The 13,302-nt window shown below is 37.0% G+C and overlaps 2 protein-coding genes across 3 annotated transcripts; both read right to left on the reverse strand.

Moving 5' to 3' along the window:
• Nucleotides 1-498: 498 nt before the first annotated feature.
• Nucleotides 499-4,188, reverse strand: LOC118267748 (uncharacterized). The gene is made up of 4 exons (XM_050694582.1): nucleotides 3,632-4,188; nucleotides 1,977-2,153; nucleotides 1,298-1,475; nucleotides 499-806 (listed from the first exon to the last, which is right to left on the reverse strand). Exons 1-4 carry the CDS (start codon nucleotides 3,716-3,718, stop codon nucleotides 571-573), a joined length of 678 nt encoding a protein of 225 aa, XP_050550539.1. The 5' UTR covers nucleotides 3,719-4,188; the 3' UTR covers nucleotides 499-570.
• Nucleotides 4,189-4,758: 570 nt separating this feature from the next.
• LOC118267750 (uncharacterized) lies at nucleotides 4,759-10,464 on the reverse strand. Of its 2 annotated transcripts, XM_050694584.1 has the most exons (4): nucleotides 10,268-10,464; nucleotides 7,460-7,606; nucleotides 7,149-7,308; nucleotides 4,759-5,439 (listed from the first exon to the last, which is right to left on the reverse strand). In XM_050694584.1, the coding sequence occupies exons 1-4, from the start codon at nucleotides 10,355-10,357 to the stop codon at nucleotides 5,228-5,230; spliced, it is 609 nt and encodes a 202-aa protein (XP_050550541.1). In that variant the 5' UTR covers nucleotides 10,358-10,464; the 3' UTR covers nucleotides 4,759-5,227. The 2 variants fall into 2 exon arrangements, with proteins under 2 accessions (XP_050550541.1, XP_050550542.1); XM_050694585.1 differs by lacking the exon at nucleotides 7,149-7,308.
• Between the last annotated feature and the right edge of the window lie 2,838 nt (nucleotides 10,465-13,302).

The raw sequence follows: 13,302 nt of genomic DNA on the forward strand, positions 1-13,302 counted from the left end.
AACCGTTTTAAGGGGCCATTTTGTCAATGTGGCGGCGCGAGCGGCGGGGGTAGGAGGTGGCAAAGAAATTGAAATTCGAAGAAGAGCGTACTCAAATCTATAAAATCACCATTTTCAAAACTCCCGGAAAACTTTCCAGGTAAAACTAACAAATGACTGGACTAGTATGTCAGTGTACGACATCACCTGTCTACAAGCACATAGATAAATACTGTATCTGGGGGTACTGCAGTGCCCCCGCCAAGTCGAGCAAAAAAAGCTGCACGGCCGTACCATCCCTTTCTCAAAGCCGTTCAGGCCAATTTCGACCGTTTATAAATAAGATGCCTGAATTTAAGACAGAAGGTCCCTTAAATACTAAATAAAATAACCGACTTGGTATTATATGGATCTCACAACTTTTTACTGTAGGTAGGAAAATTGAGATGCTTAGACGTAGAATTTTGACATAAGCTCCATAGGCAAAATTCTTTTTACAGAGGATGCGCCGTTGCTTTTTACAGAGGATGTTTTGATGGTATTTAGTATTATATAGATGGGTTTGTAATAGCGTCAGACAACAGGGCCGGACTACGAGGGATACCGCAGGCCCTGTTCACAAGATTTTTCATTTCCATCTTGCATCGCGCTCGGTGCAGTCTTATTTTCTTCTAGATCTTCTATGGTCTTCCAGTCTTCTTCTATTTGAGTGTCTCCTCTCATGATGCACTCTTCCTCAGCCGCGTTGTTCACGAAGCTGAACCCGTACTTGCCTTCTAGCTTAAAGATCTCACTCCTTATTAGAAGAATGAAGTAGATTTGTACCACTGAAAAAAATAATATTTTTGTTAGGTAACCTTTATGTTTGTCTGATACCATTTCAGATATTCCAAAATTATCTTATTGTACAAGATACCAATTATATGTGGGAGAGTCATGATTCCGCATGGGCTGGCTCGACTGGAGTGTGATACCACGGCCTCACAGAAAACCGACATGAAACAAAGCTTGCGTTGTGTGTGTGAGGTTACTGGTGGCCCAATTACCCCCCTTCTCAATTATCCCAATGCCCGATTACTCTTAAATTTCTAATCCTCAAAAGGCAAAGCGCTTGTACCGCCTCTAGTGTTTCGGGTGTCCATTAGCGGCGGCGATTGCTTACCATCAGGTGACCCGTCTGCTCGTTTACTGGCTTATACCATAAAAAATAAATAAATTCGTAATTGCCACTATTGTATACTAATAAATACAGACACAGGTACTTGAAACTGTTGTAGAAAGCTTAATTAATAATTATGTAGATAAATAAAATACGTACACAAAGTAAAAAAGAAGTTAGCCATAGTAAGGAGGAAGTTCCAAGAGTAGTAGGACACGACATGAGATGGATCCATGTCCCTTAGCATCAGGCCGACCAGGATCATCATCAGACCGAGGGTGATCACAACCATCACCATATTATATACGTAGAACACACGCATGGGTTTTAAGTTTTTCTGAAACAAAGAAAATAAAATAAAAATAAACGTGAATAAAATAATTTTATTGTAACTTTCGTGAGACATACTAAATTAATTATTATGTTATCGGCTTAATCACGTAATTGTTTGACGAGGAACTCGACTAGTTTCAAGCCAGTCGAGCTGCTCGACAATCAGCGCGACAATCGCCGCGTCGTGTGTCGCGGAATGCTGCTCATGAGTATAAGCCTCTAGCAGCTAGCTTTTATCAGTGTGAAGTGTGAGGCTTGCGGGGAGCGGGGGATGAGGCGCTGCGCCTCATCCCCCGCTCCCCGCAAGCCTCTGTCGTCTCACGGTGGTGTGACATATGTTTTGTCACCAACAATCAGTGATTATGGCGTTCGCAACAGTGCCGAAATATCGGATACTCATAGACATAAATAAACATGGTAAATATCCCGTCTTAAGTTCTAATGATAATGTTAGTGACCATATCAGTTTAAAAACCTAATAATATATCGGTAACAGTGTGCTTACCATGTGTCCTCCGATGACGAAAGTAACAGTGAAACAGAATTCAATGAGTAAGATCACCAACAACACGCCTATGATCGCCATGCCGTGTAGATCTCCTGGATAAGGGATCCTATTGTACCTTCTAATTATTCGGTACAGGTACATCGCAAGAAAGGTCGCTAAAAGGACCACTGCAACCTGAAAAAGGAATAATAATAGTGTTAGACTTCATCTTCAGCCTATAAGTGCCAAATGCTGATCAAAGCCTTTCTCATATGGAGAAAGTTTGAGCATTAACCACCACGCTTGTTCAAAGCGGGTTGTAGATTTCAAACTTATAATTAGAAATTTGAAGTACAGGTTTCCTCACGATGTTTTTCTTCACCGTTTGTCAGTGGTGTCTAAATAATCTTAAAAAGTGCATATGACTCGGAAAAAGTCATATATTGGTACTTGCCGTTGATAGATATCGGACAGCACTCTCATGCATGAGAAGCATCTTGAACCTCCGAGCCATTACGACAGGTTTTAGACTTAGAATTTGAATTATTGGCGTTCTATTGTAGGCCAGTGCAGATAGGTTTTGAAACAAAAGAAATTTATAGTAGAATGAAACCTATTGGAAATGGAAGAGAATATGCTAAAAACGGAAAAAAATAAAAATTCCACTCCATCCGAGTTCGGGAAGTGGGGGGGAGGAGGTTTTAAGAGGAAAAATCGGTTTATCGCAATTTTCGGCGAAACTACAAGTTCTATAAAAAAAGTTCAACGGCAAAGTTGTAAGGAATAAAAAGATCTACAACTTTTGTATTTACACTTTTTTTGTATTACCACAAAATTTTGTGAAAAATTAAAAAAACTACGATTTCGGTTTTTTATTGTTATCTTCGACAAAAATATTTATTTTTTTACGAAATTTTGTGAAAACATGCCTTTATATGTACCAAATACATTGTATTTTTTTGGAATTGAAAAATTATTTTTTTTACCAATTATTGATTAAATACCGAAAAAGAACATTTTCCATAGTAACGTTTATTTTTTTTTTACACCATCGAAAAGTAGAGATTTTAACGAACAAAAGGCCCCCGAACTTTATAAAAAATCTGATATTTTGACGCGTGAATTTTCGATTGAAAATTAGGATAATTTTTCGGTATTTAATCAATAATTGGTAAAAAAAATAATTTTTCAATTCCAAAAAATACAATGTATTTGGTACATATAAAGGCACGTTTTCACAAAATTTCGTAAAAAAATAAATATTTTTGTCGAAGATAACAATAAAAAACCGAAATCGTAGTTTTTTGAATTTTTCACAAAAATTTGAGGTAATACAAAAAAAGTGTAAATACAAAAGTTGTAGATCTTTTTATTACCCACAACATTGCCGTTGAACTTTTTTTATAGAACTTGTAGTTTCGCCGAAAATTGCGATAAACCGATTTTTCCTCTTAAAACCTCCCTCCCCCCCACTTCCCGAACTCGGATGGAGTGGAATTTTTATTTTTTTTCATTTTTAGCATATTCTCTTCCATTTCCAATAGGTTTCATTCTACTATAAATTTCTTTTACTTTTTACCTTTATTAGAGGTATCTGCACTGGCCTATTGTCTCAATATATAATTTTAATAATTAAACGTTCGTCGTTGCATAATTTTAATAATAACACTCACCAATTTCAAATACGCCCATGTCAGCAAACCGTACCGTAGAGGTACACAAAAACAGCATCTTTTAAAAGTCGGCAGCTCCGTTCGCATTTTAAGTGAGAACTTAATAAAACCTCTTTACGAAAATAAAGTCACAACGTGCAGAGAAAAAAAAGAATACTATGGAAACTATACTATTGGAACATATTACTGTATTGAAATTGTAGACCACACTGTACACAATGGATTTGATTTGATTTTTGGACTATGCGCACATTGGTTCCCGTCAAGTGCAGTCTTTAGACTGAGCGCATTGGGAACACCCAGAAGTAACAAATAAACAATATTATTTTGTAATTATGCATTGACTTAACCTTTACTACTTACATTTAGATAAAGACATGGACCGACAGATAATTTAAGGAAAAAATGCATCAGTATTGTTCGCCTTTATTTGTTTTATAAACTGTCTTGGTTTTCAAAGTAAGATTAATAAGTGGTAGAACGGTGTGAATAGGAATGAACGAGGGGTGAATAGAGGGGAACAGGTGGATATTGGATCTATAATATCTATTACGGTTTTATTAACGATGTAATAAGTTTTTGTATGAGATAGGCTGGCAAATGAACAGACGGTTCACCTGATAGTCAGCATACGGCGCTTCCCATGGATGACGCCAGAGACGTAGCTAGCGCCGTATCTGCCTTATTAATTATACGGGGCCCCAGGGCTACGGCCAAAGTGCGTAAGCAAAAATGATTTGAAATGCCTTCTTTTTTCACGTAAAGCGTGCGTTCAAAAGTTGGCAGTAACTTTAAGAAAATAATTAATCCTCATTAATTTAGGTCCTCGAACATGGGTTCACTGTTATAGTATCGATAAGTCCTCTCTTTGAGATTTGAGAGACAGGGCGGGAAAAGTCATTGGATGATTAATCCCCTCAAAAAAAAGAAGAAAAAAAAGCCCCAAACAAATTTTTACACAGGGCAGTGCCAAGCCACGCTAGGCCACTGACTCCCGCAACACCAGAAGATTAACAACTGTGTTGTCGGTCTCTTGGAGATTGAGGATTGAGGAAGTGCGGTAGATATGTATATAGAGTGCTATACGAGACAGATTCGATTTATTGGGATCAAATTCAAAATCAAACTTGAATGTAAATCATTTATTTCATTCACTACAATATAAGGCACCTTCGAAGATCAAACAAAATAATTTTACCTACCTAAAGATACTAAGCTATACTATATCCTAATATTATCTACACTCTACAGTACAGATATCTAAAGATAAAAGTATCAGTCTAAATTGAAATACGAAAAGTATCAGTCTAAATTGAAATATGAATACGAGTATATACATATATGTATACAAGCCGAAGGCAGAAGTAACGATAACTATTATTATGCTTGACTAGATAATTAAGGGCTTTTTTATGAGATATACAGGCAAACGAGCAGACGGATCACCTGATGGTAAGCAATCGCCGCCACCCATGGTCACTTGAAACACAAGAGGCGTTACAAATGCCTTTTGGGGGCAAGGAATTTAAAGGTTGTTGAGGAATCGGGGATTGGGAAGATTGGGAAAGGGGTTACTTGGGCCTCCGGTAATCTCAATCACTCCATACAAGCAAGCGTTGTTTCACCTCGTTTCAATGTCGTATCAGATTCAGATCTTAATGTCGTGCGTATCATACATGGAGTAGTTAATTTTCTCTCACTACAATCCCCAGCCTCCGTCAAATGCTTGTCCAAGTTTTGCGACTCGTTCGAGTGTTCCAGTTTTGTGATTTCGCTTTTCAATAGAAGTATGAAGTAGAGTTGTAATACTGAAACAGTAAATAAGTAAGTGTATTAAATTAATATCATGCCAGTGTTTTTGAATGAGGCATACAGTAATAGTTATATCGTAAGGATATTTAAAAATTATCTCTAAATAATATTACATTCAGTAACTAATTTAATGATTTCTAACATTATTTATTTATTTATTTATTGTCACCAACATAAATGCAGCATGTTGCACAATGAAAATAACAGTTATACACAAACTACCTTAGGGTTATCTATATTTTTACAATTATGGGTAACCACAACATGCATAATATAATTAAAATTTTTTTTTACAACATTTATAAAAAACTAAATAATCAAAATAAAGTGTGAATAAAAAAAAAACTAAATTTAATCTTAGCAAAAATTAAGAAAAACATAATGAATTGCCAATCTCAAGCTAAGTACGTCACTCTCTCTGATAATTCTAAGGAACTTAGGGAGGCGCTGGAAGTGAATGTCGAGTTCTGGCAATGTATTTGTCAGGTCATTGTACAGACGGGCCAAACGTACAACCGGTGAATTACGACCCAATCTTCAAAATCTCAAATTTGGGTTTAAACAATCTGCATGGGTATCTCGGTATTCTCGTAGGTACATGATAATAATATACAAATTGACCAACCAGTGTTGGACTATCAACTTTGTCATTTATGACTTTATGTGGTGACATTTTGAGGCATTTAACAACATTTTGTTACTAGCACACCAATGTTGTAGGTTGTCAACGTCTTACTGTAGAAGTATTGAGTCCTCTATACGTGTTATCTCCTTGGTCAGTTTTAAATTGTCAGCGAACAGGTACAGCTCTGAATGTTTGATACTCTCCGACAAGTCGTTTATATATTTATCTATATTAAAGAACAGTGGTCCTAGTACAGAACCTTGGGGGACACCAGAATGCGCCAAAATAGGTTTCGATTTTTCATTTTCTACAACCACTTCCATTGGACGTTTTGTAAGGTAGGATCGGCACCAATCTAAAATATTATCGGTTATACCGAACAGATATAGTTTGTCCAATAGTAATTTGTGATTTACCTTGTCGAACGCCTTCGAAAAGTCTGTGTAGACTGCATCCACTCGTGACCCTCTGTCCACGGTTTCTATTAAATCAGAGGCAAAGAGTACCAATTTTGTACATGTAGATCTCATCGTCGTAAAGTATCACTGCCAAGCTATGCCACCCATGTTGAAATCCTCCACAATCAACGTATACTCTCGGTCGGAACTATTCCGTAATATAGTGTTAACTTTATCCGTAAATGTTTTACGTCATCGTTTCTTACCAGTGGCGGTAAGTAGATGGCGCAGATGTTGAGTGATGATGGTCTTTTTTCCGACCCTGCAGTGACCTTAACCCAAACATCCTCACAATCGCTTTCGTTCTCATCAACACGTGTTGATGCAAGTCTATCCGACACCGCAATCAAGACACCACCTCCCCTTGATTTAGTAGAAACTGCAGTCTCTCGGTCACGTCTGTACACGCACAGTGTTATAGCCACTCTCAAAAACTCACAGTCAAAGCATCCTCCATTAAGCCATGTCTCTGTACATATACATATATCATAATTGTTATTGCTAATTTGCTGACGTACTTCAGTCGAAATTGTATTCAGTCCCCTTACATTCTGGTAATATATATTCAAACTATATTATTATTAAGTTTGTGTAATCTGGAACCATCCTAAGATATACTTACGAAGGTTACAGAAGACCTTAAGTACCAATAGCAGAGCTGTTCGAGTCTGAGAATAGAACATAGGAGCCATCAGGATGAAAATGACTATTACGTACACGACGTTGACCACCAACATAACTATACTATATATATAGTAAATACGCATGAACCTTACACGCTTCTGAAACAAATGCATTATAATATTAGGTATGTACCTTGTCTTGTAACATACTCAATAAATAAGCACAAATCTGATTGCAGTGCAATATATACCTGATAGACATCAGGTATGAAGATGCAATCATTAGTAGGTAGACGAACAGAACTCTTACCTTGTGCCCTGCGATGATGAACATTACAGTCAAACACAGTTCCACGAATAAGAGGACCAGTAGTGCACTTATGTGCCAAACCTCACTGTTGCTGGTCACTTGCTTGATTATATTCACCATCAGATATGTCACAACGACAATCAAAGCCTGGAAATGAACAAAAGTAGTTTTAATTAGATTAATTGTAATTATTGCCTCGTTAGTCGAGACAAAGGGTCTCGGGTTCGATTCCCGGGTCCCGCAGAGTATTTTTTCTGTTGTTCGAAAAATTTCTCAGTGGTAGCTCGGAGTCTGGAATTGTGCCCAGTAGGTATATGGCAATAGGCTCACCCCCTATTACATGGGACTTATAATACAAATGGTGAAAAGTGGGTGTATATTGTAATGTGCACCTCTGCCTACCCCTTTGGGGATAAAAGGCGTGACGTTGCGTTACGGGTCTGTACTGTACTTTAAAAGCGGCGAAACCACAGAACCTAATAATTATAGGCCTGTATCTATTTTGCCGGTCCTTAGCAAAGTGTTTGAAAAGTTGATACTGTCTCAGATGCTTCATCATTTTAATAAAAACTCCATCTTCCACCATCAGCAGTATGGTTTCACTAAAGGTCGTTGTACAACTGACGCCGGTGTTACTTTAATGAAAGAAATATTTGGTGCCTGGGAGGAAGCACAGGATGCCATAGGTGTTTTTTGTGACCTCTCAAAAGCATTTGATTGCGTTGACCACGAGACACTTTTGCTGAAATTAAATCATTACGGGATTAGAAACACTGCGCTCCGTCTATTGAAATCATATCTAGGAGATAGGCAGCTAAAAGTTCATATTAACGGTGTTAATTCACAAGGGTCTGATATAAAAATGGGCGTTCCTCAAGGTTCAATATTGGGTTCTTTCCTCTTTTTAGTGTACATAAACGATTTGTCACTCATATTCGAAAATGAACCAAAAATGGTTCTGTTTGCAGATGATACATCACTGATTTTTAAAATAGGTCGACGTACGAATAATTTTGACGACGTGAACAGCTCCATTCTTCGAGTCTATGAGTGGTTTACTATTAATAACTTGGCGCTTAATGAGAAAAAAACCAAATGTATTAAATTTTGCTTGCCAAACGTACAAAATAACGAATGTTATGTTGCTTTGAACGGACAAAAGTTAGAATTTGTTAAGGAGACTGTATTTTTGGGTATCACATTAGATGACAGATTACAATGGGGGCCCCATATAAAAGCACTTTCGGGGAGACTAAGCTCAGCTGCTTATGCAGTTAGACAGATTAGGCAGCTAACGGACGTAGGTACGGCAAGGCTTGTTTATTTTAGTTATTTTCACAGCATAATGTCTTACGGCATTTTGCTGTGGGGGCGAGCTGCGGATGTAGAATCAATTTTTATTTTGCAAAAGCGAGCTATTCGAGCAATATATAACTTGCCCCGTCGCGAATCTTTGAGAGAACTATTTAAAACTATAAACATTCTTACAGTGCCTTCTCAATTCATTTACGAAAATATTATGTACGTGAGAAAAAATCAACAATTGTTTGAAAAAAGAAGCGACAGACACAATTTTAATACGAGAGGTAAAAATAAGTTAGCTATACCGCAATTCCGATTGTCCAAAGTGCAGAAATCCTTCATGGGATTTTGTGTTAAATGTTACAATAAACTACCAACTACCATACTGAATCTGAACGAGAAAAAAATTTAAATCTTGTATGAAGCGTGAACTGTGTAAACAGGCATATTATAAACTGTCAGATTATATTGAAGATAAAAATGTGTGGCAGCATGTTGGTCCGGCTCCACTGGACACTCGCTCTCACTAGACAATGCTCTAATACGATCACTAGTTACACGTTAAATTAAAGTACTAATTTATTCCAATGTAGTCTAGGGATCCTGTGGCATCAAGCAGTTATTTATTATTTTTTTATTTGAAAAATTAAATTAAAGATTATTTTTTATTTGTATAGAAGCATTATTTCAAAATTGTAAGTGTACATATGTGGGCACTATGTTTGAAACAACCCGCTTTTTTAATTTATATTCTTTACAAATTGGTTTTATTGTCCCATAGTTTTGACGTCGTATTGTCGTTACATTGTTCCTACATATATATACAATAGGTAAATGATCAAATAATGTATCAGAGATATTGTAAAAAACATTTTTTGAAAAGAGTAACGATGGAGTTTCTTGCTCGTTCTTCTCCATTCGAAGCAACACTTTGGAACGAGCGCCTAGCTTCACTGACAGACAGACTGACGGACAATTCAATTTGACGTTTCAAAAGTGCCTAATTAAGGATTAATTGAAACTAGTGGTCGCCTAGTGGTTGAAATTCAACCATATACGATTTAATTTACAATACCACTTAACATACGTTCAAGGATAATTTTTATTTAACTCAAACTCAAACAAACTCTTTTATAAAACTCTATTCATATGAGACGTCAATATCATCGCAATGTCTATCGATTTTGACGTTTTGTCAAGTACGATCAGATACTATGCATGTGTGTGTAATGTTTTATTTATTGATTCAATGTACTTTATAAGCATTATTTTTGAAAAATATTAGCGTCTTGCACTTCTCCTACACATAAACTATAAGTGTACCAAATTTTATGCTCCTACGTCCGCGCAATTTTCGTAAAAACCGGTCCAAAGTTTTTGCATCACGTATTAATATATAGATAAATGCTTTGACTTTGACTTTGACGGGTAAAATCCCTGTGAGACATTTATTTTTAGACCACGAAAATAAAATACATTTAAAAATAATATAACATTTACACTTACCAACTTCACGTATGCCCATGTAAGCAAACCAAACCGCAGCGGAATACAAAAACAACATTTTGAGTATATTAGAAAATCCTTGTTATCCATTTTAATATAGGTAAATAAATTAGGTCTCAAATTGAACAAAACCCAAAATCACACTGTTTCACGATATGAGGAGATATGTGTACTCTCATGAATCCAATGCATGTTTTCCTTATATACTGGTTTCTTGCGTTTAATTTTATCGTGGTTTTCCCAGCCACGATAAAATTAAACGCGTTTGTCCGCCCCCTATTCGTGTTTACCATTACAAATTGTGGGTACCTTTATTAGTAAACTTGTAAGTTGAACTTCATTATGTTATTACCTTATTCCATTGTTTGTCTAATATCTTTGGCCAGTATGGCCCAGGTGTGTTGAAGTTGGCTCTGCCTGATTCGGAGCTACGGACTACCTAGCGGGTTTACCGGGGCTCCGGCTCAAAGCAGAAATAGGAACGGGGTGGTTTTTAGGGTTTCGTAGCCAAATGGCAAAAAACGGAACCCTTATAGATTCGTCATGTCTGTCTGTCTGTTCGTCCGTCCGTATGTCACAGCCATTTATTTCCGAAACTGTTGGGCCTGCATAGTTGAAAGTGTTGAAATTTTGTAGGTTGATGTATTTGGATAACCGCTATTCGAATTTTTAATAAAAATTATTAAATTTAAAAATTAAAGGGGGGCACTCTATACATGGAACTGATTTTTTTTTTTCACCTAACATATCCGTGATGGGTTTCTATGGATAGGTCTTTAAAAAAGACATTAAGGTGTCTAAAACCATTTTTCGTCAAAATCAATCGTTTGAAAGTTAGACGCTTCCAAAGTGGAAAAATGCGTGTGTCCCCCTCCTCTAACTTTTAAAATAAGAGAGTGAGGAATCTAAAAAAAAAATATATGCTGTAGACTTCAATGGAAACTACCAACGAAAATTGGTTTGAACGAGATATCATTATTAGTTTTTAAGAAATAAAACATTTTCGAAAACCGCAAATATATATAAGTTTTTAAACTGACATGGCCACTAACACTATTATTAGAACTTATTAGCTTCCGCCCGCGACTCCGTCCGCGCGGATGTCGGTCTTCGCGTGGAAGTTTTGTTTCTCCATTTTGGGTAACTCTGACAATGACATCTTATAAATATCTATTGGACCCAAATACGGCGAGGCCCATAATAATTAAGGAGATCCCTCTTTTGAGCTACTGCTGTTGAGCTCGCGTTCTGCAGAATAAAACTGAAAACTAACTGCGTGATGCCTGAACATATAGACAGACAGACAAAAAAAAATTACATATTTGGGTTTGGTATCGATCCAGTAACACCCCCTACTATTTTTTTTTTTTGTATATTTTCAATGTACAGAATTGACCCTTCTACAGATTTATTATAAATATGAATGAATGAATGAATGAATGGAAGTGTTATAAACGTAAGAGTAGACAAATAACGGGTGTCCAGTGGCAGATTTCAAACTTTGAAAAATTGTAAATTAAAAACTACAGCTCTAATTCAACGTACGTTTATTTTAATTTAATAATAACGAATGCGGATTTATTTTTTTTAAAACTACACTCTCTAAATAGCGGCCTTCGAATCTTAAACACCCTTCGAGTCTAGCACGCATGTTTTCAAAAACGCGTTAACAGAGCGACTAGGGAATTCTGCTTACTTCGGCTCGAATATTTTCTTTAAGTTGTGTCACAGTGCTCGGATTTGTCTTGTAAACCATGGATCTTAAGTATCCCCATAAGAAAAAATCATATGGGCTTAAATTGGGTGACCTAGATGACCACGGTATGGTACCGTTTCGGGATATGATTTTTTCAGAGAATAACTGCCGCACTGCATTCGTGGACACGTTAGCAGTATGAACTGTGGCCCCGTCCTGCAGGAACCATGTGTTTCGGTTGACAGAAGGACTATTCTGAAGTTCTAGTCTGAAAAAGTCATTTAACATCTGGGCATATCTCTCTGAATTTACAGTTACAGTCTGGCCACGTTCATTTTCAAAAAAATAAGGCGCTATCATTGGAGATGCAGACATGGCACACCAGACTGTTACTTTAGGCTTCCCAGTAACGGAAATTCTGCTTATTAACATATCCTCCGATGTGAAAATGGGCTTCATCACTAAAGAATGTGTACCATAATGATTATTTAATTAGATGGCGAGCTTCAGTCACCGAAAACGACTCGAAATGTACGCCTCGACGGCAAAAACGCGGTGCCCTCCACTCTACTTTTCCATCGTTACAAAAAAATCCGCAGTATTTGCGTTTCTAAACACGTCTTTTGCAGTCCTCTAACGTATTGCGTTTAAAAACTATGTTTGTTCAAAGTTTGAAATCTGCCACTGGACACCCTGTATAATCAGAAAGCTCCGAACTGCTAAGCTATCGGGAGTTATACGTGTTATTGTGAGTTAACCATAAGAGATACACTGCCCAGGAGTATGAAGAACAATTGTACCAAGTTTCATTGAAATCTGTCGAGTGGTTTTTATTTCTATAAAGAACATACAGACAGACAGACAAAAATTTTTCTGATTGCATTTTTGGCGTCAGTATCGATCACTAATCACCCGCTGATAGTTATTTTGGAAATATATTTCATGTACAGAATTGACCTCTCTACTGATTTATTATAAGTATATAGATATAGATGACGGGATATTTACCACTTCCATCTAGAAAAACCTGGTGTCTATAAAGTGGACTGTAGCTGTGGCAAATCATATATCGGTCAGACTAAGCGTACTGTGGCTTGTAGAATTTCTGAGCATATTAGAGCGGTGAAAAACAACGACGCACAAAAATCCGCTATAGCTCAACACATCTTGGAGGCTGGATCAAACCACTGGATTGAGTTACATAACCCACAAGTTATCTCGACAGAACGCCACTATATACCTAGACTGGTAAGAGAAGCGATTGAGATAACCAAGTACAAAAACTTCAACCAGGAGGATGGGTTTCAACTGTCGAGGGTTTGGAATCCAGTGGTCCAAC

This window comes from Spodoptera frugiperda, chromosome 6 (assembly GCF_023101765.2).
Source record: "Spodoptera frugiperda isolate SF20-4 chromosome 6, AGI-APGP_CSIRO_Sfru_2.0, whole genome shotgun sequence".
NCBI lineage: Eukaryota > Metazoa > Arthropoda > Insecta > Lepidoptera > Noctuidae > Spodoptera > Spodoptera frugiperda.

Excerpts from the sequence above, each read along its gene's own strand:
- LOC118267748 (XM_050694582.1), bottom strand. The coding sequence starts at position 3,718 with ATGCGAACGGAGCTGCCGACTTTTAAAAGATGCTGTTTTTGTGTACCT. Across the intron at positions 2,154-3,631 it reads CATGGGCGTATTTGAAATTG|GTTGCAGTGGTCCTTTTAGC; the intron begins GTGAGTGTTATT and ends TTCCTTTTTCAG. Across the intron at positions 1,476-1,976 it reads TCGTCATCGGAGGACACATG|AAAAACTTAAAACCCATGCG; the intron begins GTAAGCACACTG and ends TCTTTGTTTCAG.
- LOC118267750 (XM_050694584.1), bottom strand. The coding sequence starts at position 10,357 with ATGGATAACAAGGATTTTCTAATATACTCAAAATGTTGTTTTTGTATT. Across the intron at positions 7,309-7,459 it reads TCATCATCGCAGGGCACAAG|AAGCGTGTAAGGTTCATGCG; the intron begins GTAAGAGTTCTG and ends CATTTGTTTCAG. Across the intron at positions 5,440-7,148 it reads TAAGGTCTTCTGTAACCTTC|TATTACAACTCTACTTCATA; the intron begins GTAAGTATATCT and ends TTACTGTTTCAG.